Source organism: Simochromis diagramma, unplaced genomic scaffold, assembly GCF_900408965.1.
Source record: "Simochromis diagramma unplaced genomic scaffold, fSimDia1.1 OVJJ01000603.1, whole genome shotgun sequence".
In the NCBI taxonomy this organism is placed as follows: domain Eukaryota; kingdom Metazoa; phylum Chordata; class Actinopteri; order Cichliformes; family Cichlidae; genus Simochromis; species Simochromis diagramma.
The window spans coordinates 22,322,515-22,346,246 of record NW_024387414.1 but is presented as its reverse complement, the minus strand read 5'-3'; the positions used below and the strand labels follow the sequence as shown (position 1 = coordinate 22,346,246).

General features: G+C 39.3%; 2 protein-coding genes across 3 annotated transcripts; one reads left to right on the top strand and one right to left on the bottom strand.

The window, feature by feature from the left end:
* Positions 1–6,313: 6,313 nt before the first annotated feature.
* ca7 (carbonic anhydrase VII) lies at positions 6,314–16,259 on the bottom strand. Of its 2 annotated transcripts, XM_040011693.1 has the most exons (8): positions 16,152–16,250; positions 14,023–14,239; positions 13,313–13,510; positions 9,784–9,902; positions 9,364–9,459; positions 9,167–9,229; positions 8,895–9,050; positions 6,314–6,664 (listed from the first exon to the last, which is right to left on the bottom strand). In XM_040011693.1, exons 2-8 carry the CDS (start codon positions 14,057–14,059, stop codon positions 6,545–6,547), a joined length of 789 nt encoding a protein of 262 aa, XP_039867627.1. In that variant the 5' UTR covers positions 14,060–14,239; positions 16,152–16,250; the 3' UTR covers positions 6,314–6,544. The 2 variants fall into 2 exon arrangements, with proteins under 2 accessions (XP_039867627.1, XP_039867628.1); XM_040011694.1 differs by lacking the exon at positions 14,023–14,239 and having other exon boundaries at positions 16,152–16,259.
* Positions 15,772–23,594, top strand: nae1 (nedd8 activating enzyme E1 subunit 1). Its single transcript, XM_040011692.1, has 20 exons — positions 15,772–15,821; positions 16,250–16,353; positions 16,442–16,502; positions 16,591–16,621; positions 16,737–16,808; positions 17,326–17,405; positions 18,439–18,548; positions 18,764–18,873; positions 18,966–19,028; positions 19,145–19,208; positions 19,294–19,385; positions 19,515–19,574; positions 19,670–19,803; positions 19,939–20,014; positions 20,636–20,675; positions 21,240–21,326; positions 21,442–21,534; positions 22,670–22,784; positions 22,876–22,925; positions 23,021–23,594. The coding sequence occupies exons 1-20, from the start codon at positions 15,772–15,774 to the stop codon at positions 23,128–23,130; spliced, it is 1,602 nt and encodes a 533-aa protein (XP_039867626.1). The 3' UTR covers positions 23,131–23,594.
* Positions 23,595–23,732: the final 138 nt, after the last annotated feature.

Here is a 23,732-nt window from a genome sequence, read left to right as displayed (position 1 = left end):
TTTATTTGCTATGATTTGCTATTGTCAAAGTAACATTGCTGCACATACTATCCCGGGTTTGTTTGTGTAAGCATACTGATGCTGGCAAAACAAACATTTAGCAAATCAAAGCAAATACTCAAGTTCTTGTAGCTTTATATTTTACTATGTTGAGAATTAAGTCATTTGTGCATACTTACACTGTTTTTTGTTTTCAGTCTTCGTGTAGGTCAGGTGTGGAGAAAGGCCCGCCCAGCATTTCCTGATTTTTAAAGTACTGATGATGTCATGTCTGACATCAGCAGGTGAAACCAAGAGGAGGGGTTTCTTTTACTTTTTGTTTGTTTCGGGATACAAAGGGATTTGTTGAATATTTTTAGAGCCATTTAGTTGTGTAAATGTGTTAATCAGAAGACGGGGGAGCTTTAGGTAATTCTCAGTCATTTGTGTTAAGTTTAAAATTCCTCAGCTCAAGCTAGTGGTACGCTAGACTGATTGAAGGGAAATTGATAGTCAACCTTTGCTTGATTCAGATGAGGGAAGAGAGTAGAGTTGTGTTACCAAATCCATGTGCTTTTGAGTTTTGTTAATTAAGTTAATTTGGGGGAGTTTTCTAAAGCTTCGCATATGATGCAGGTCACTCTAAATAAATTACTCATCTCTGGGAACCCAAATGTCTGATGAGTCTGCCTACCTACCACCTTCACTGACGCTCCAGTCAGACTACCTCACAACGCAAAATAATAAGGAATTGGGAAGGGGGCAAATACTTTTTTGCAATACAGTACTGGATTCTTCTATCTCCTAGCACCAGTAGCAGCTCAACATTTTTACTTTTTCAGTGAAATAACTTCCTTGCTTTATTTAGCAGTTTCCATAGATTTACCACAGATTTTAGACAACTTGAGTAAAACTGTGTTCTTGTGGTTTAAAGTGATAGTTTTCTCCATATTTTGATCAATCATAAACTATTTGCGTAGCTATTAAAGCATTACATTCAGTACAGCTTCACAGATATATTAAAAAAATACTGATTACCTTAGTAATACTCAAAGTTATCAGTGAAGATGGTAGCACTGAGTCACGAAACTTCTGATGCGCAAAAGAAGTTCTGTGGATCGATGGATCAAACCAAATCGCAGTAACATCAATTTACAGTGCTAATGGACCCACCATCTTCGTATTCCCATGATCTTTAAAGGTAACAATAGAGTAGGGGTATTCAAATATCAGTTAATTCAATTCATAAGCAATCTTACCAGATTTCTCTTTAATCTATGTGCAATTATATTGAGAAAAAAGCACGTCCAGGCCCAAAGGATGGCGTTACATAGATTCCCAGTGTGTCCAGTGGATTGACAGGTGACAGGGAAATGTACATTGAATGTTAGTGTGTCAGAAAGAGTTATCTTAACCCAAACATTTTTACCTTGTATCTCACCTGCCACTAGTAGCAATCTAAAATTCACCCTCCACGGATATTTGAAGCTGTAGAGACTTTGCAGATGAAACCAACAACCAGTTCTGTTAATAGTGGACGACCCACTCCACCAGCTCTATCATCCACAGCCACCCAGCATATATTATGAAAACATGTCTGACAATAAATCTGGGGCCATTTTTAAATGAGAAGCTTCTCTTACCATATTTGTTATTTTAGTACCTGCAACCAGGCACAAGGAAATACATAAAAAAAAACTCTTTACAATAAAAACAGCTTTCAGCTGCTGTCTGTTCATTACAGGATTTCCACAGCTGGTAGCTCTGCATGTTTGTTTTGGCAGATTTTTACACTGGATGCCCTTCCAGCTGCCCCCAAAGGGATTTGTGTCTCCTCCTGAAACAGAGCCAGGGAGTTTTCACTTCTTAGGTACTGTATTAACCACTCTCTACAATCCAACCTGGAAAACGGCTCGGCCCATTAATATTTCCATCTCATAAACCAAAAGCCTCTCTAGATAATTTTTTATTAATATTTAATAAATTTTGTGGCAACTTATAATAACTCTTTGACTAAAATATCTCCGGATGTAAAGCTCTGATGCTGAAGTGTACTGGTTTTACATATCTACCCGGCCAGCCAAATGTCTGTGACACTGATTTTAAACAGGAGTGCAGGAAATGAATAAGGGTTGACTGAGCTCTGAATTAGCTGTGACTCTATGTGTTGCTATAGAAACTCTTGACAAACACTGGGTCTTACATTGACAAAAGGGGCTTTACTAAGAGCTACTGAGTAAAGTAATTTCCCTGAAGAGCATTTAGGTGTCTGTCACCCACTGAGAATTTGTCATGACCCCCTCCTGAGTAGCCCCACACTGTCAAGATCAGATGTCAGACTAGGGTCAGAGCATGACTGCCACTCAGTCACCCCAGCTCACATAATAAAAATGTGTTTATAAGTCAACTTAGGCATACTGATTAACCAAGTTATGAAGAGACATAATGCTGTTTTCTGAAAGTGGTGTAGAAGCTGACAGCCAAGTATTGAATTACATTACTTGACCTCTCCCCGTGACAGCAACACTCTGTTTTCTTTAAATATCATAACAGACCACCAACAGTCTGACCCGGAGAGGGAACTTCATCTCTTCTCCTGCTATGATTTATAACACGCTCAGCAAACCAAGGCCACTGCCCGACAACCTTAATGTTTTTGGTGTGTATCTACAACCCATTAAATGTGTATGTTGTTTGGCAAGTTGCTATGACCGTGACCGTGAACCAGAATAAGTGTAGGCCAGATATTAGTATCTGGGAAAGACAGGTGTTGTGCAGTGGCTGGAATAAGCGGGGAACCACTAAGAGTCCACACAAAATAATCCCAGATAACACGCAGCTAAATAAAGCTAAATACAGAAACACACACGTGTCACCAGGAGTGAGGTGGTGGTGTTGGTGGTGGTGGTGGTGGTGGGGGGGGGTGTCATAAGGGGAAAGAAGCGTTAGATATTTTTGTAGTACGGTTTTATTTTCTGACAGGGTGATGGCGATGGATCACTGGCTCATACACAAGTAGGGGAGATATAAGCTGGCCAAGCGTTTGTGTTGTGCTACATGTGCTGTTTGTATCCATGGAAACTGCACCGTGACTGTGTCCCCTGATTGCCAGATAGAGACACTGTCCTTAAAGTGATTTAGGAGTGGAGCATCTCAGGTTTAGTTTTACCGCTCAGAAAAAGTGACTCTGTGTGCATCATAAGAAAAAGGTTAGAGAAAATGCTTAGAAGGTTAGATCTACTGTAGTAGTTTGGTTTGGATGGGGTACATATTAGGTTTGCTACAGACTGAATTAATTTATATCATAACACAGCTGTGTAACAGTGCAACCAGACTGGTTCGTTTTAAAAAGGGCTATATAGCAATTTAGAATTAGAAAGAGGTTAATAAATTAAAAGAAAGTCAGTATAAAAAACAAGCTAGAGCAGCAGAAGCCTTTACCCTCTAATGTCAGCCAGGCTCCAAAAACACTGGATGCTTCACTTACCATTGTCCAAAATGATAACATCCTCTGTTTATCCCTTACTCTCTTTCTGCTTCTCTCAAACTGCTGTGCGACCCTTAAGTTTTGGTGAAACATACACATTCATTATGTACACAATCATGCATTCATTTGTTCTTGAGTCTTTACATTTTAATGCTTCACTTAATAGAAAATACTCCATCTGTTTTTATGCTTTACACTTTTTGGACAAGCAACGTAGTGTTTTACAGATTCTCTTATGAGCTTTTGAAAATAGTGTATTGTTAAAGATTTTAAGTGTATATAAAATGTTTCGCATGCATGTTTGAAAACAGTTGCATAATAAATCATGATGTAAGATTAGATGAGAAATATTTTATTTACCTGAGGACTCTGGAAATTCCTGTGTTACCGCAGCCAAAACACTAAACCAGATACATAATGTGCTTCCATGTATATAGCACATATAACACATTTAACCATATGTTCATGAAGCACTTTATTCAATACACGTAAGTACAAGCACACCGACAAGGCCACTTTTACCACATATACCTTTAGTTTTTGTGTACATTTTATTACTAGTACCACTTTTTAACAAAGCAGTATGTGTCAACATACTTTTGGCACTGATAAAACAATATTGATGATTGGCCCCAGCACCGCACATTTCTCTGTACTCCACAAATACATGGACTGTCACGACACTCTCCAGACAACTTTCTTCTTTTGCCTGAACAACAACTTTTTATCCCGCGGGTTTGTATTTCACAGTGTTGCTCAGATGTTGCTGTGTCTGGCAAAATAATCACTATGACAAGCAAGTAGATATCCTGGTGCTAAAAATACATGTGATCGACTATTTCTGAGGTCTGACTGTAGTATTTTATTACATGGCATATCGATCGTGGCTGAAGATGATGTGCCCGCTCAGGTATTCTCAGTCCCAATAAAGCTCACTGATGCTATTTTTGAGGGATTGCTTGAGAATATGTGTCAGATATACTTCATACGCCTACTCTCATTTTTTATTCATTAGCCAGGAGGCAGAATTTTTCCATAGACATCAGGTGGAAATGAAACCAGGTGAGGTAATGCAACCTCTTGAACACCTACACAGTGACTAAAAGGACAGCAATGGCAAGGTCAAGTGTTATCGAAGTTATTTTCTCCGATGTAAGATAAAATATGCCATTGATGACAATGTTGTATTTCCCCTGCCAGTAATGCATCACTTAATTTACTTAACCATTGGTTTCTATGCACTGTTGTAAATTATTTATTTTCTGTGAATTTTTTTATCACGTTCAGTGTAAAACAAATCAGTAGCTACTGGATTTGATACAAATGAGAGCAGACACTGCCACCTGCAGGACGATAAACACAAGTTGAATATGCTAGAGATCAAATAAATAGGTAACTAAAATCTGAATGAGAATAAAATAAATCTGAGAAAGAAAATAACAATTTAAGAATGTAGAAACAAGGTGCAGGAGAAAAAAAAAAGCATTTATTTAACGATACATTAAATTAAATAAAGCAGTATTTGAACAGCTACATATTTTAAATAACCATTTAAATGTTTAAACAGACATGTAAATATAAATTTCATTTTATGAAAATATTGTTGATGAATAGCAGAAAAATAAGAATTCAGTCTAGAACTTTAATAAAACAGCCAAACCTGCCATCTGCTGGACAAATATTGTAGCTCAATTCTAGGGACCATAGATATACGTCGATAAATATACGACAGCAAAACAATTCGGCTCTGTATTCTAAAATGTTACTGGACTTCTCCAAGTATGGTGGTTATCACGTTTATGTATTGCTGTACTATATTTTCAGTCTGGTAGTAATACATACAGAAACATATATTACAGTTTTCTGACATTAAGTCCTTCTCCTTACAAAATATTTGCTAATACATTGATTCTTAACATTTTAACATTATAGTATTTAACATTTTGTATTTTCAGTTGTTCAAAGCAGTGTATTTTTAGACATCTTCAACACAGGTGGTAAATATTTAACCAATCACAGCCCAGATTTCCCACTGCTCTTCAACCTAGCTACTAATTACCTTGAACTCTTGCCTCTTCTAATCAATGATAGAGTTTAAACATTTGCTTTAATTACTCCACCTAATTCTGGATAACAGGTAAAAGGTTACAGTTACGCAACTGTTACAGCAACTCAAATGGTGAACACGAACACAGATTTTAGGTGAAAACTCTATAACTTTTTTTCCCCTGTTGCTGGTTCACAGGTGTAATAATAATAATAATAATAATAATACATCCTGCACAATAATAACCATCGTGTGATGCTGCCGACAGAATTAATAATGATCTGATCATCACAGAACGCTTCAAAGATTTTAAATAGGGCCTTGTTTGGACTCCTGAAGTTTAATAAGACCTTAACAGTTACCATGTTTTGGGATTAATAGCATTTGTGGACTGTAAACAGCCTGACTTTCATGCACTCAATTATGGTCCACGGAGCAGTTGAGATAAAAGCATCACTGGCCCTACTGGAAGGAATCTATAGCCACAAGGACTGGGAATCCAGGCTGGATTAACAAGGAATCAATGGCAATCAGTAAGGGGGGTTTAGATCTGCAGACAGCAAAGGGATATGGCATTAGTCTGGAAACAGCTACAGACTACAACGATATGGGATTAGCAGGTATATATGATAAAAGGAGTGAAAAGGTTTTGTGCTTGTTGTTGCGCCCTCTTGTTTTCCTTAATCGTTGGTTCAAGTATTGGTGCAACCTATTAAACTTACAGTTTGTGATTGTGATAATGATAATAATGACTGTAAATGCTGGTTTTATTCTACTTCCTAGTAAACTTAACAAAATCCTTTTTTTTTGGCCCCTAAAATAATTCCCTCTACTGCCATTAAAGTTTCACATGGGTGGGGGGTACACCACCAGGGATGACAATTATTGCAACGTTTTACTTCTGTTTTACGTACAATCACAAACCCTTCCAGATAAGCTATCATGAGGTGAAAGTATTCTCATGTTATTGCAGTTACTGTTGTCTAAAAACAGCGTTGGTTATTTATGACTTCAGACCTCCAGAGGTCATATTAATTGGAGGAACGCACTCTCCTCCCTTTGATAGGTTGGGGAGGCCTGAAGTTGTTTTCCATCCGCATCTTCTGATCGTCGTCCTCTTCGGTGAACAGAAGCATTCTGAACATCCCCAGCTGCATTCAGAGGGACAGAAACATGAACACTGGAAAAGACATTCATTCCCTGCACAACCCTTCCTCCATATTAGATGCTATAATAAGACAAATATGCAGAGTATAACTTAACAAATCCCATGAAAGGTCCAATAATCAACAACATATGCTCATCTCTAAAGCAAACCTGGCTTCCCATCTCCAAGCACACTTATACTGTAGTCATAATTCAAAAACAGATTTCTGTAAACAATTGCCTACAGCATTTGGGCAGTTTTCTGCAATAATTACTCAAACAGCAGCAGGTTTAGCAAATTTTTTAGAGGCAGTTTGATGCTGCACTGACAGCAGAACACACGTAGGATCAGCTTAGATCAATTTAGAACTTTCTAATGACCTTCTAGTGTTTCTCACTGCAAAGCTGTGGCTCACTGATGAGTTTTAATACAGCTCCATGGCACAGATAAAACAGCTTCCTAAACTTACAAGTACCCACAAAACCAAGTTAGAGTTTGGCACTTCCTCTCTAACTCTGTGTCTACCATTATGTAGGGAAATGAAAAACAGTAATTCCTACAGGAGTAATTCCTTATTATATAAGGGCTGTTCCCTGCTGGGTCTCCATGTAAGCAGTTTTCAATTAAATCCATGTACCCATCCAGTCATCCATCAGGATAATCAGCTGGAGGGGATCAAAGGCTTGAGGAATGGAGTTATAGTCTGTGGGGCCAGTTGCCTGTCTTACATTCACCCCAAGCAATGCTACAGATATGGGTTTATAGATAGTTCATGACCAACACCCACAGTGCCTCCACCAATAAAACCTCTGGTTCCTCATGTACAATTATAGATTTGCAAAACAGACAACTAGAGAAAATAAAGGGAAAAAAAAAATCAACAAATTAATAGAATAATCCTGAGACTGGCCAGCAGTGGCTACAAGAGACTCTCACAGGGGGACCTGGAAGGCGTGTGCAGGCATCCAGTTAGTTAATTTTGACATCCTGCAGTTATCAGACCTTAACTTTCTGATTAAATTCTGTGCTAAGAGGCGTGGATAAAAAAAAAAAAAAAAAAAAAAGATCTTTATGAACTGTGGTTTGAAAACAAAGGAAACCTTGACTGGTGCAAAGATGGCAGCACATATGGACGTATGCAGCGGCACAGCGCTCCCAACTATTGTGCACCTTTTATGTTTTTACACCTTTTCGTTGAGTCTTCCTGCAATGTACTGATCACTTTCATTCTTCAGGAACTAACAGACATCTGTCTCAGCTTTGAACCTGGACTTTACTTCGGATTGGACCAACAGTATCCCACCTGAGATTGCAAGACCACTGTGTCCTCTGTGGTTTACTGTCGGGAACAGCAAGCAATGCAGACGGCGCGGGGAGAGGAAACGCAAGAGAAAAGTAGGGATGGAGCGCTTGCTATCGCTCCAGCTGCGAAAACAACACAAATCACCGCTTCCATCCTCTTCATTACCAATGCCAGATTTACTACAACCACTTTGTCTGGAGGTGTTGTCTGCTGACTGTAAGTCCTGGCTTCATCCAAACATCCACTGCCTCATTGGAGTTACCAGGTCGGACCCTACACCACCAGGACCGCAAAACAAAGACTCTGATAAGGGAAGGGGTGGTGGGCTCTCTTGTGTGCTAGACCACCCCTCCCCCACTCCCCCTAAAGGCTATTTTTTTCTTTCTATACACTCCCTGGAGACCAGTGGAGCATAGCCAACCATAATACAGACGAAGACTCGTGGCTGTCACAACTGAGTGATCAACTGGCGCTTCAATGCCTCAAGCTATACTGGCTTACAGATGAATGTAGGTCACAATTTCTGACAGTTTCACGGTTCTGCTTAATACGTTCATTTTTTAACTAAACGCTATGAAAAAATGATCACACCTGATATTCTTCTTCTGAAGCAACGATTGTAGATCTTCTACTTTAGTAAAACAGAGCTTTTGCCAGAGTCATTATCCACTGCTGAGTACTACTTAATGATGTCTCTGAGTGGCTGTATAACAGAACGTGGAATAATCATTATCTATTACAGATAAGATTATTGGTGGAGTATAGACTCATTTACTGTTAATGATTCATCCCCAACACAATCATGTCATGACAATATAGCCACACTTCACCATCTCCATTTTGTAGAACAGAAAACGTTTCTAATGCAAAACAAAAGCACTGCCTAAGCTAGAAACTGGGTGTGTAAAGTGGTCACAATTGCAGCACTTACCTGCTTTTCAGACACTTCGATTGGCTCCTTCAGGATGATCCAGATAACGCTCTCGTGTAGCGGAGGTGTGGTTAGAGAGCCGAGGTAGGTCCAGTAGTGAAGACTGCTGGGAAGCAGGCACTTGGGGTTGAAACCTTTGAAATCTGTGATACTGCCCTGAAACATAAAGACAATATATCTGCAACACTGCAAAAATGCAACTCACAGACCATTCTTTTTTTTTATATATATATGCAATAAAATAAGTCAACAATCACAGCTAGGCTACTCACTTTATACTTCACCATGTACAGGACATCCGTTATCATGTGGAGCCATCTGTGGTCATCACCTGTCTTACATAACAGAGATATATTTTTACACACACATGCGCCACGTTTCTCACATATTATTAACCTGCACTAAGATGGTTTCATACTATCATTATCGGGCATGAGGACAGAAGATGGGATTGAGAGAAATGTCTTACTTCTAAAAAGATGCCAAGAACGGCAAGACCATCGGGCGCAGTTGATGCCTCTCCATACGTTTTGTACTTGACAGCATTCCAGTGAACTAAATGAAGCTACAAGCGAGGAAACAAAAAGAATAAGAAAAATAAGTTAAATAAATGAAGTCATGCATACCACATTGCAGCCCTTTCTGTGTGCTATAAGAGAATATCAGTATCTTTTTATGAGTATAAAGATCTTTTTATAATAAACCTGCCACTGTAGTTTAAATAAGATTTTTTTTCTCTTCTAAGACAGAAGAAAGTCTGCACCACCACCTGTTACCATATACATTTTTACCAGTACACACACACCCTATTATAATTATATAAGTTTTCTTAACCTGCATTTGGCCATCAGATGCTGAGATAAAGGATTTAAACTCAACAGAAACCTACCTCAGATGCAAAGCCTTCTCCTGAAACAGTGTGCTCAGAGCCTTCATGTCCTTTTCCACCCCAGTGGAAATGAAATTGTTTCAGTCTGTAGGGGTTATCGAGTGGGCCTCCCTTGATCACTGTGGGAGATACAGAGAGATGTACTGTAGAGGTAAACAAAAAAAAAAGTGTTTGTGTTTCCGTGCAAGCACTTCCCCATACCTTTTGTTGTTTGATTTCTCTTCGCAGGTCTCTGCCTCACAAAATTTAGAGCCCTAAAATGTTCTTCTTTGCATGCTCTTTTCAGGAGTCGCTACAGCAGAGGCTCTGCTTCTCTCTGCTCTACTTACATCTTGTCTCCTCTTTTACGACATTCATGAACCACCTCTAAGGTCTCTTCCTCCTGCCTGGCAGTCCCATATTCAACATCTTTGGTCCAATAGAACCACTATCCCTCCTCTTAACATGCCCAAAATATCTCAGTCTTCCTTTAACTTGGTCTCCAAAATGCTCAACCTGAGCTTTCCTTCTGATATAGTCATTTCTGATTCTCATATGGTATAATCTCAGTGAAAATCTTAGCATCTTCCATACTTCCACCTCCAGCTCTGAGTCCTGTTTTTTGTCACCAAAGATCACAATGTAATCTGTGAACTGTGCAAATATCACAGTTCACAGAGACTCCTGTCTGACCTCATCTGTCAACCTGTCATCAGTGTAGAAAACAAGAAGGGGTTTGGAGACAATCCATGATGTAATCTCACATCTACCTTGAATCCATCTGCGACTCCTAGCAGACGCCTCACCGCTGCCTTGTTGTCCTCATACATGTTCTATGCTTTCTCTAGAATCATGAAGACTTAGTTCAGCTCCATCTAACCTTCTCTATGTCACTCCATAGTGCCCTAAAATGACTTGTTGCATGCATAAATAAAAATAAAAGTGAATTTGAATATCTGCGAGGGCATTAGAAAATGTCATTTCGTGAGAACACATCACAAACTATCCTTTGTGTAGCATCACACGAACGTCAGACATCATTAGTCAACACCCAGGAGTAGGGATGGGTATCGTTTAGGTTTTATCCAATACCAGTACCAAACCGGTACTTTTGAAACGGTGCCGGTGCTTAAACGGTGTTCAATCGGTGCTCGAACCGGTGCTTAAAGAATGAAGAACACAAACTTTGTCCAAAAACCTCTCATGTTTAGCTGTTTTTTTTGTAAAAAGGCAACAATGTCAGCCTTTTCTGCAGCTATAGGGGATTTATGGTATCACTCTTGACTGGAAGCAGTGCTTAATCAATGGGGGGAAAAAAAACCCACCAACTTTGTCCAAAAACCTCTCATGTTTAACTGTTTCCCACTTTTTCTTTGGTCATTTTAGCCTTTTTGGCCAGGGTGAAGGGAGTATCTGCCATCAAACAAGAAGACAGCCGCATGGAACTACGACGGTGTTTGCTAGTTCACCTTATGTGCATTAATTTAATAACGTGGTTAGCCTACTCAATGTAAATTACACACGAACAACATTAAGCTACTCACGCAGAGAAGAACGGCTGCTGCTGCCATCATCATCCGTCATCATTTCTGCTACACTGGCAGGGCTAGGGGCCAGGACTCTCCTCTTCGGGTTTTTGGGGGATGTTGCAAACTCCGGGTCCGATAACAGGCACCACACCCGCAGTAGATGTGCTCGGTGTGAGGTCTCGCAGCAAGCTATCAAATACGGCGCATTTCTCTGCTTTTTAAAAAACGCTATGCGTCGCCAGGTGTTTCATCAGATTCGAGGTGTTACCTCCTTTGCACAGTATCACAGTATCACCTTACAGCACTTGTTGCAGGCTGCTGAGTTTGCATCTTTTGCTGTCAAGTACAGCCAGATTTTTGACCGCTTCGCCTTGGGCGTTTCCATCTGTAGCTCTGCTCTAAAAGAACGTACATACCTGGGCCCGCCTACTACACTTGCAAAGGTAAAATGATTGGCTGGAATCCAAAGCGTATGACATCTCAGGAAAAAAAAGCACCGAAATAAAGCAGCGAAATGTGCGCTGCTTTTCGGTCTGGTTACTACCGTTTATGTCAGAACCGGTGCCATCATGGCACCGGATACCGGTACCCATCCCTACCCAGGAGGTTTCAAATCATCGAATTTTGCAGTCAAAGCTGATATAGAAGCAAAGTCTCCAATGTCACCTTTCACAGACCTCTGTGGGCACCAGCTTAAGCTTCAGATGCAAATTGCCAGTCTCATGCAAAATCAAGATTAGGATATTTTGAACTTGTTTTTCAGTTTTAACAAGGGTAAATAGTAACTTTAATCTATGCCACGATGAGAACAGGAGACCCTGCAGACTGCTTTGTGCCTGTGGTATGCATTGCTGGATGTGGACTTTTTCACTGTTATGATGATTGTTATTCATTGTGATGCTGCTGACATCGTTGTGACAAAAAGGATCAGATGATTCAAGGTCACATTAGCTGTGTAGGAGTGGCACAAAATGTGAAACAATGATCAACAATATGATATTAATGTTAATAATATGTAGATATCATTTTACACCATCTACATTGTAGTGATAAATATGTATAAATTAATAATGTGCAGAGTCAGGTGGCAATGTTGTAAATCCTGACCTTCGTGACGCTACTGTTAATATCTGTCTGAGGAAAGAAGAGCATAAACCACCTGCACTTATGAATCATGTTAGCTATTATAATTCTGTTTTATTATAACAACTTTAACAGTGTGCACCTGTCTCAGTATAACTGTTTTTGGCATTCCCAAAATGTTGATTCTGTTCACCTGGATGTGGCGTTTTCAGTGGGACAAAAGTTTTGTCATTCAATCAAGTGAGTTCTGAGGAAGATGTGTAATGGCAAACAAACAACGGGTTTAGAGGATTTGTGCAGAACATTTGAAATACAGAGAAATCGTGCTAAGGTTGTAGTTGATGGCAGTTTTTTTGAGGGTGTTTTATTTCATCGTTATTATCAATATTTCAGCAAACAGCCATTAGGCTGTTTTGTGATAACCGTCAGAGCAAAACAGCCTACTTTTCCGAGCTTATCATTCATGCTAATGTCTGGCTGGTTAACACAGATCCACCCAGTGATAAAGACAAATATTGTCATCATAACCACTGAGATCATCCAACATCATTATATTTCTTGTCCAGCAGACAGATAGTCATGCAGTTAAGTGCTGCTTGCGCTTTCCTGCAGCATAATAAGAGGCTTATTTGCAAACTGTGATAATAATCAGCTTTACACGTGGTTTTTGCTTTCGAGAAATCAAGGGAAGGATTACTGGAAGTAAACTTTTAGCACAGATTTCCCCCTCATGTAACTGGCAGCAGATGTCAGACTGAAGATCAAGTTTGTCTTCGGCTGCTATTATAGTTACACGGCAGTTATATAAACTTCTAAAACAGATATGGGCATGTTTGTAACACATATAATCCCTGCCACTACAACAGGTAAAGTGGAACGAGAATATCGTTGAAGTGAATTTAAAACAAACAAATAAAGCAAAAGCACAATTTTCTCACCTGAACGATCATCTGAGTCGTTGAACTCCACAACTACGGAGTGTCCATTGTTGGAGATGTTAATGGAGGTGCAGTGGTCATAGTTTGTCATTATAGGGCCTAGATCGCGGTCATGTGACGCCTCATTGGGGACGATATCAATTGGTGATTGCCGGTTCCCCTCCGCAACGGGGTAGTTTTTATACCATGAAGAGGGACCTATGGGAGAAACAAATATAATCAAAAACAAACACATTTACAACACACACAATTCTGCAACTACAATGATCTGCACCAGATCTGTTAGTGTGTCACCTAACAATAAACCTGCAACTAAACTAATGAAGCTTTCTCCCTCCAGGCCACAACTAAAGGCTGGTGGCATAACCTAAAACTTTGGTCCTAAACAGGTATCGGGGAATTCAGATAGACTTTCTCAATAACATTAAGGCAATGTAGCACAGCACAGAATAAGTCTGCTTAAGAACATTAGACAGAGCAAAAATAAAAATATTACACTCTCTGTAACTCAGGGCAAATTCGGCTGGACTGTCAGGTTGAGGTGAAACCGTTTATCCCTTTAAGCGCAGGGCTAATCGGGATTTAAAGGCTGTCTTTAACGTCTGAGTAAAACACGAAGCACCGCAAACAGGCCGTTTATTCCAGTTAAATTGCTAATTGCCTCCACGCAGGAAAACAGTGCCTGGAGCTTGCATGCTGGAACATCTCACCGTCCTCCTTCCCGTATCCCCAGTGATGTCCCGTCATTGTCCCTGTCTGCAGGTTCCAGTCGGACCAAGCGGCACTTCGTTGCGCACGTGAAGGACAGGTAGGGACATCAGCGGGTACAGCTGTTCAACAAGTTTACTGGCAATGGGGAAGGTACCTCTTTTTGCCACGCCCACACGTGTGGGCGCGCGCACGACCATTGCACGCTAAAATAGACACCTCGTTGAAAAAAAGAAAAATAAGCGAAATCAAGAATGTGATCTACTAAAAGGTGCCCTTTGAGAAATCTTCCTCGCACTGCTTCCATGATGTAGACATGCCAAATCAGTATTATTTAGTTTGTGCAATATTTTTTTGTTAATTGCTGCTGCTTGTAGGTTTGGGATCTTTATTAAATTAAAAAAATAATAATTGTCAAATTCTTAATTAGATGTATTATTATTTATCCGAAACCTTGGCCCCGTAGAAGTTTAATGTCACATTTGAGTATTTTACTAACATACAGATGTACTGTAATCCCCCTTTTTTTCTTTAGGTATTTCTTTCTGCTTCAGCTTTATACTCTAAGCTATATACTATATTTTGTAATAATCTATTATATAGAAGAATACTTTATACTCCATACCACTTATTTTAAAGCTTTAGTTACTTATTATTATTATTTTTTAAATTGTTATAGATCCCAGGAAGACCCAAGCAATTACAATCATAAACACCTGCAGTGATATAATCTGTATGATTCTTACAGAAGCCATTTTATATGAGTGAGGTATTAGGTATTGAAAATATATTTTGATTTTTACACAGGTTGCACTAATAATAAGTTTACTTAAGTTAAAAGACTAAAAGACTATTTAACTGTGCAAATAATTATGTTTAAACTCCTCTGTAGCATTACTTTTCAGGTAATAAAACTGTAACTGTTTTTTGTGACTAACATCATCTCTAAACCATACATCACAGCAAGTCTCACTGCCATCTTGTAATCCTTCATTTTCACTCTTTCTGCTATCCTTCTGTCATAAATCACCCCAACACTCGTCTCCAGCCACTCCACCCAGCCTGCGCTCTCTTCTTCACCTCTCTTGTGCACTTGTTTGGTACCTTGGTTGACCCCGGGTATTTAAACTCTGGGTATTTAAACTCATGTAACTTCACTACTCTTTACATATGCAAAGTCTCCCTCTCATTCACACACACACACACGTATTCGGTCTTGCTTCTACTGAGTTTAATTCCTCTTCTCTCCACACCTCTACCTCTCCAGGCTCTCATCCACCATCTCCCTGCTCTCACCACAGATCACAATGTCATCTGAAAACAGCATAGTCCACAGAGACTCCTGCCTGACCTCATCTGTCAACCTGCTCATCACCATAGCAAACAAAAAGGGCTTCAGAGGTGTAATGTGTCATCTGTAACTACTACATTTAAACAGACAAATTCATTAAAATCCCTGATAGCTAACCGAAATCAAAGGGGAAAAAACAAAACAGAAAATAGTGAGAAGAAAGATAAAAAGATAAAAGGCGGTCTGCTGAATATGCACAACATAAATATACAAATATAAAAGTGAATAAAATTCAGATTTGGAATCATTAAATATGTTATTTCTAACACAATATTAATTATAACGCTGTTGATCTGTGTCGAAAGTGCAAGAGCGGATTTTCGAGCGGGCACTTTTGTGTCGAATCTGGCGCTGAGGAAGTCAATTTACGTTCGTTAACGTCACTCAACACATAGCTATCATGGCATCCACCAAAGCCTCGAAAGAGCAAAAATACGACCGGCAGCTCAGGTTAGTTTAAACAGCAGCGTAGTTTTCACAAAGAAATAACATCCCTCTCGCTAAGCGTGTGAAAACATGAGAGGTCACAGCAGCAACGCTGTTGGGGCAAAAGTGCTGAAGCTAGCTAGCGTTAGCTTGCTTTGAGAGTTGCAGTTGAAATAAGCACCGGCGAGCTAATGCATTAGTAAGCCGTAAGAGTGATGTGACTGATGTGATGTTATGCTCTTTGTTTCTGTGAGGGCTCAGGTGTCACCCTGTTTGAACGTATTTATGAACAGCTCTTGATGGTTTAACAGGTATAATAATACAGGGCTGTCGATGAGGGTGAATCTTTCTTACCAGCAGCCGAGTCATTCTGGGAAAAGTAGCTCACTGTGTTTGTATAGCAAGTGATGATAAATGGCAACAAATGTCCGTGTTGTGCTGTGTGCTTTCAGGCTGTGGGGTGACCACGGCCAGGAAACACTGGAAAATGCACACGTGTGTCTCATCAACGCCACGGCGACGGGAACGGAGATACTGAAGAACCTCGTACTTCCAGGTGAACAGATTTTCCTCAGTGTTAGTGACCTTGCTGCAGGTGATGGTGAAAACATCTGACTGAATGAATGAATTGTTCTGTGTGTCAGGTATTGGAGCATTCACTATAGTAGATGGGCACACAGTCACAGGTGAAGATGTTGGAAACAAGTAAGTGGTCATGTTTAGCTTAAAAGTATTTTTATTCTATCAGTTTTACTTGCCTGCTTGCAGCTGACCTCTTAATCTCCTTTTGCAGCTTTTTCCTCAGCAAAGACAGCATTGGAAAGGTATGCGTTGCTGGCAGTTTCCATTTTCGCCCAACCTTCTCTGTTGTTCTTTTGTTGAAGTAAGCAGTGTATTTCCATATTTGTTTGAGTTCTTATCGTACTTTTTGTGCTGCAGAACAGAGCACAGGCTGCCACCGAACTGCTGCAAGAGCTGAACAGTGATGTCTCTGGAAACTTTGTCGAGGAGGTTGGTGTTGCTTCCCTTCCAAGGCAGTCTTGGCTGTTTGTAATCACGTGTACTGTCTGTAATCACATGGCAGCATGATTACACACACAAAAAAACCTACCAAAATGAATTTCATGTAACTTATCACTATGGCTGTATCCAGCTATTTTTATTTGAATGTGTTGCACAGCTATTTTGTTTTCAGCTAAAGATCATGAGATCATAACAAGATTTACCAACTTGGTCAATGTCTGAGCAATAGTTAAGTGTATGGTGAAATTATTTGACAACATGCCGGTATTAACCACATGAACTTTTCCAGCTGTTTTCAAAACCTTAATAATGTTTCAGTAGAAATTTAAAACATCCGCAGTGTTTGTGATGTTGAAATGAAGATCTTTCTCCACCATTACACCAAGACAAATTCCACAAACTTGACAATAAACCTAACTCTGATTCAGATGAATGAAACACATGGTTTGTGAATTTAAGACTTTTGCCACTCTGAAGCCTCTTGTAATTTCTGTCACACCTGCAGGGTCCAGATAAGCTTTTGGACAACGATTCAGAATTTTTCCACAGGTTTACCATAGTCATTGGTGTCCAGCTACCAGAAAGGTATGAGATCATCTTAATCCTTGCATTCATTTACAGTGCTGTGCTAAAATCTTGACCCACCTGTCATTTCTTTATACTGTGCTTGGAAAATAGAAAATTGGTGCAGTGTTTTGAAACAATGTACAAACATACACAGAAATGCAATGTATAAGGAAAAAACAGTTTGTGCAATTCTAACAAGCTTGAAACTCAACATTTGGTATGACCACCTTTATTCTTTAACACAGCCTGAACTTTCTTAAGTAAGCTTTCTTGTCATTTCTTTAATAAGTAGTTGAGGAATAGTTCTCCAGGCTTCTTGAAGCACATTAAAAAAAAATGTTCATGGTGATGAAGAGCTTTGAATGATGAAGATGATCCCACACTGCTTCAATAATGAGGTCGGGGCTCGGGGTAAGCCAGTCCCCAACTGATAGTGTTTCATTGTGTGTTTTGCTTTTACTACAGTTCAGTGTGTTTGGGATCATTGTCACACTGAAATATGAGGAACGGAAGCTGATGCCAATTTTCCCTATTTCCTAAGGATATGACTTTCAGATACTGTTTATCTGCTGTCACAGTCACTTCTTGCCTTCTTCCACCTGGACATATTCGGCACTTTTCAAGGACTCTTAGGCTCTTTTGAAGTCACTTTGGTGGTTCAAAAACATTTTTTTGTGTTGGTCAAACTGTGTACTCTTTGGCATTTCATAGGTCCAACTACAATGATTTGGAAATTGTTTAAGAAAGATACAAGAAAGTCTGATTCCTTGGAAGCAGAATGATTCAAGCCTTTTCCACTGTACTGTAATACTGTAACAAAGAGCTGATGAAGAAAACTACGGCAGTCCATAAGTCATTTATTCTTAGAGAACGTCCATACATATCTATTGCAAGATTTTTCCAATCAAATTAAACATCATTGTCGGGCTGCTTTTAATATATGCTTTTTCCTTTTATGTAAAATGTTAACTCTTTTTGCAGAAAGTTTCAGGACTGACTTAATTTTCTTGCTGGTTTTATTTTCTGTCCAAATATCTTTTCAATCCAACAGCACGTGTTTGAGGCTCGGCTCAGTTCTTTGCAGTGCCTCTGTACCTTTCCTAGTCTGTAAGACCTACGGCCTCATTGGCTACATGAGACTGGTGGTGCAGGAGCATACAGGTAAGTTGCTCTTAGCAGCAGTTTTCTTCTTTAAATCCTTTTTATAGTCTTGGCATTCTACAGTTGGTATGTCTAACCCGATAACTTCACTTTTCGTGAACAGTAAACTTGGTAGGAACATAGCCTATTTATGTATTAATATTTCACAAGTTACACAGTATATTTAAGAGTACTGACATGACACTAATATTGAATTTTTCTGCATCTCTCTTCAGTGATTGAATCTCACCCAGACAATGCCTTGGAGGATCTAAGGTTGGACCAACCCTATGCTGAATTTCAGAACCACATTAAGTCATATGATCTTGACAGCATGGAGAAGAAGGTATGTGTTTCATTTGTGCATGCACATGATTCAAATGATGCCAGGGTTAAACATCCAATCATCTTCCTTTCTGTTCTTTATTTAATCCGTAGGATCACAGTCACACACCGTGGATAATCATTGTTGCTAAATACCTGGAGAAATGGCTCAGTGAGGTGCAGTATTACATTTTTCTTTTGCTTCTCTAGTGCCAAAATGTCTGACAGCTTCTTTAGCATTTCTGTTGCTGTGCAGAAGAATCTAATTCTGCTTTTGCTGTTTGTCATTGTAGCATAATGGTCAGCCACCAAAAAACTACAAGGAGAAGGAGGCCTTCAGACAGCTCATTCGGGAAGGTACTTGTGGACCTGTGAAGATAATTGTGGACTTTTTCTCTTCATTTTATGTATACTATTTCTCTTTTCTTTTTCTTTTTTTCAGGGATCAGGAAGAATGAGAATGGTGTCCCAGAGGATGAGGAAAACTTTGAGGAAGCTATTAAGAATGTCAATACTGCTTTAAATCCTACCAAGGTGACAAAATTTAAAAGCTCTTGGCTTCCTTAAGAGCTATCTTGTGTCCCACACAGCATATCTCACTTTTAACCCCCAACCCTCCATAGTTTAGTCTATTAAGACTTGTGAAATCTCTTGCTTCTGCAGATTCCTAGTGCTGTTGAAGACATCTTCAATAGTGAGCAGTGTAAAAACATCACAGCACAGGTTGTAATTTTTGCCCAATCTTTCCTATAAAAAAATACATATTTTAAGTTGTTTGCTTTTAATCTGTGAAGTATTTCTTGTATGTGCTTGTTTAGAGTCCATCCTTCTGGGTGATGCTGCGAGCTGTCAAAGAATTTGTTCACAACGAGGGAAATGGAAGCCTACCCGTACGAGGAACCATACCTGACATGATTGCAGATTCTCAGAAGTTTATCAACCTTCAAAATGTGTAAGTGGGGAAATATGTGGGTGCTCACTGTTTAATTAAACAAGAGCAACAGAAGTCAACTCAACAGTTCTGCATTTATTGATACATACTTGCCATTTGTGGGTGGTTTGACTTCTTATTTGTGTTTTATTACAGTTACAGGGAAAAGGCCATGCAGGATGCAGCAGCTGTTTCTAAACATGTAGAATCTCTGTTACAGTCTGTTGGAAAGGTATGGCGCAAAGCTGTGGAGTCAGTATAAAGCTTATATTTCTAAATTTAATGCATAATTAAGAACTGTGGACTCAGTAGCTGTTTTTAAAAAAACAACTCAAAACTCACCTTTTTAAAACTGCTTTTGGTTAATTTTTTGCCTGTTTTATTTTCTCTTTTTTAACCCTTTTTATGACTTGTAATCTTACGTGCAGCACTTTGTGACTCTGTCTTGAAAGGTGCTACATAAATAAAAATGTAATTTAATAATGAAATTAACATCTAGTGTGCTGAAAACAGTGCAGCAATCAGACTAGTGTGCTAGTCTGGAGAAGTATATGGTACAGTTTTTTAAAAAGTCATATCACAGCACGTGTTTATCACAGGTACATTTGTAGATCCTTCATCTCCATCCAAATAAGTTTAATTCATCAGCAAAGCCAAGAGTGATGAAGTTAATGCTTTTTCTACACTAACCATGTGTCTTTTCTCTTTAGTCAGGCAGGGAGTCATGATATGATTGAGCTATAGAATTCTATAGAGTTTGCCCTCACATGCTCAGTATGGCAGTTTCACCATTTAATTTGACTAAAAACTGGATTCCTACAGTACTTAATTCTGCTTACGTTTTTTCCACTAGCCAGCAGAAAGCATTCCTGAGAAGGACATCAAACTGTTCTGTAAGCACTATGTTCTTTTATCAACGACCATTCACTCTGTGTGTGCGTGCGTGCGTGAGTGTGCATGTGCGTGCGTGTCAAAAGAGGGATAAATACTGTGTGTTTTTGAGGGGGCCCAGTTTTTATTGCTCTTCAGCTGGGCCCCGTTTAATTGTGTTGTGTAAAACCTGGAAGTTAGTTATAATTGATCAACTTCAAATAACATGGCTTTCAGATATGACTATTCATGGTAATTTAATTATTATTGATTTTACTAATGCCCTCCAGTGAGCTTTATTAACATCATATGACATTAACATATGTGAAACAAAGCTGCACAGTGCCATACATTCATTTGTAAAAATGAAAGTCTGTCACGTGTTGCTTTACTGATATTTTCTCTGATATATATTTTCTATATATCAGAGTCTCTATTTCCTCTGAGCCTGGCCATTTTCAGCATGTGTTATTCTGTTACTTTTTCCTCTCTAAGGACTCATTGGAAGTGAACCGTGATATGATCTCTTTGTGACACCTGCTTCATGTGAGGCTAATCATTTCCTAACTGTAGATATTTGTGTTTAGGTAAGAATGCATCCTTTCTGCAGGTGGTGCGCTGCAGGTCTCTGGCTGAAGAATATAGTGTGGATACAGTAAACAAAGATGAAATCAGTAAGTTGGGGATTCATTTTCTCTTAGAGTAAACTCTTTTATGTTGGAGTCACGTCATGTTCTTCTTGTTGCAACAAAGCCTACTTTTGTATTAACATCAGCTGTCTCCCCACAGCCTCCTGCATGGACAGTCCGGATAGCGAGATGGTCTTCTACCTCATGCTTCGAGCTGTTGATCGTTTCTATCAGCAGCACTCTCGCTACCCAGGTAAGAAGTGCTTTAAGCTTTCCTCAACGAGGAAGGGAATATTGATCAAGCTTTGGATATGTAAATACATACTAATGTGGCCACTGACCATTAAGAAAAGAATAGCTGCTGCAACATTAAGAATCTCATCCAGTTTGTATACAGTCAGCATCTAAGCTATAGTCTTAAAAAGAGGGGAGGGGGAAGGCTTGCAGGCTTTATCGAGAATACTTCTCGTCTTTTATTAAACCATGCTTTCACCAGGTTGGACAATTCTTTTGCCTTCAGAAATGTCTTCATTCTTCATGGCACAGATTCAAAATGGTGCTGGAAACATTCCTCAGATATTTTTGATCATATTGACATGATGGCCCAAAGTGTGCCAAAGAAAATATCCCCCACATCCTTACACTACCACCACTAGTCTGAACTGTTGAAACAGGGCAGAATGGATTCATGCTAACATGTTGTTTGCTAGATTCAAAATTTGGTGCGATCAAATGGTGCAACAGAAGTCAAGATTCATCAGACCAGGAAACATGTTAGAACCACTTCAGTTGTCCCCGGTTGGAGAGCCCGTGTGAAGCTGACAGGAGTGGCACCCGCTGTGGTTTCTGCTGCTGTAGCCAATCTGCTGCAAGCATTGAAGTTTTGTGTATTCAGAAATGCTTCTCTGTATACCTCGGTTGCAACTAATGGTTATTTGAGTTATCATTGCCTTTCTATCAGCTTTAAGCCGTCTGGCCATTCTCCTCAGACTTCTCACATCAGCAGCCTACTGCCCACTGAATATTTCTTTTTTTAAAACCATTATTTGTAACCCTCTATGATGATTGTGCAGGAAAATCCAAGTAGATCAGCAGCCGACACACCCTTTTAAAGTTAAAGCCGCTTTGTTTTTCCCCATTCTGATGCTCAGTTTGGACTTCAGCAATTCACTTTGACCATATCTACATGCTTGAATGCACTGAATTGCTGCCATGTGACTGGTTGGTTAGATATTTGTATTAATGAGCAGTTGAACAGCTGTACTTAACAAAGTGGGCAGTAAGTGTATGCTACAGTCTGATTTTACTTCCTGCTGATGCCAGAATACAGAAACAGAACTGATTTCTTTATTCTCGTGTCTTTTTCCCCCTGTGTTTACTCTCTTTAGGCGTTTATAACTACCAGGTGGAGGAAGACATTAGCAAACTGAAGGCCTGTGTGAACAGCCTACTGCAGGAGTACAGCCTCAATGTCAACATCAAAGACGACTATATCCATGAGTTGTAAGTCGAGGCCAAAGCTGGATGTGCTGTTTTGAGTAATTGTTTTAAAAACACATAAGCAAATATTTGCTTTCTGTTTATACATCTGCAGCTGTCGATATGGAGCGGCAGAGCCACACACAGTTTCTGCATTTTTGGGAGGTAAAGTTTTGATTGATTCCTACAGCATTTCTTTGTGAAACAGTGCTGATGAGTAAGATATATCTGTTCAAATCTTTCATTACATTTTATTTTAGGATCAGCTGCTCAGGAGGCCATAAAGATTATCAGCCACCAGTTTGTGCCATTTAACAACACTTTCCTTTACAATGCAATGTCACAGACGTCAGCCACGTTGCGTTTGTGAGTACGATTACTGAAGCTGCTTACGGAAAATATGAGAGAAAAATGGCACAAGGATAAGCAGGAGTGTAAGAGATCAAACTGTAAAACTGGACATTGGGATTTGATTTTTACAAACATGCATATGCTTAAACCTAGAAGTGCTTCTCACTGAGAAGAAGCATTTTAGACTGAACTGTCAGTTCATAGTGTTTCAGCTTCTTCTCAAAGTTCGGGAAATCAAGAGATCACCCATCACACACTTTCTGTTAAGCGGACCTTTAAGCCAGAAATGAAACTGTCAGATTCCAAACCTCAATGTAGTATTTTCATTTGAAATTCAACATTTATGGATGATGTATTACAGTGTAGTGGCACTTTGTATACATTAGTCACAACTGTCTTATTGTATTTGGAACAAGCTATGTAAAACTTTAGCGTTGAACTGTCTTGTATTGCGATAAAACATTAAACATTTTATTTGATGTGTTTTGGGGGTTTTTGTGTGGGTTTTGTTTTTGTTTTTGTTTTTTTTAATCAGTAAATCCTCTGTGTCTTCAGCTCACTCACCAACCTAAGTCACATATGGGTTCACTTCTGGAAAACACTTAGAGTGACTTTTTGATT

Coding starts and splice junctions, on each gene's coding strand:
- nae1 (XM_040011692.1), top strand. CDS start 15,772: ATGGCATCCACCAAAGCCTCGAAAGAGCAAAAATACGACCGGCAGCTC. Junction 18,874..18,965: donor TTGACAGCATGGAGAAGAAG/GTATGTGTTTCA, acceptor TTTAATCCGTAG/GATCACAGTCACACACCGTG. Junction 19,804..19,938: donor TTTATCAACCTTCAAAATGT/GTAAGTGGGGAA, acceptor GTTTTATTACAG/TTACAGGGAAAAGGCCATGC.
- ca7 (XM_040011693.1), bottom strand. CDS start 14,059: ATGACGGGACATCACTGGGGATACGGGAAGGAGGACG. Junction 13,511..14,022: donor GGGATACGGGAAGGAGGACG/GTGAGATGTTCC, acceptor TTTCTCCCATAG/GTCCCTCTTCATGGTATAAA. Junction 9,460..9,783: donor GAGAAGGCTTTGCATCTGAG/GTAGGTTTCTGT, acceptor CCTCGCTTGTAG/CTTCATTTAGTTCACTGGAA.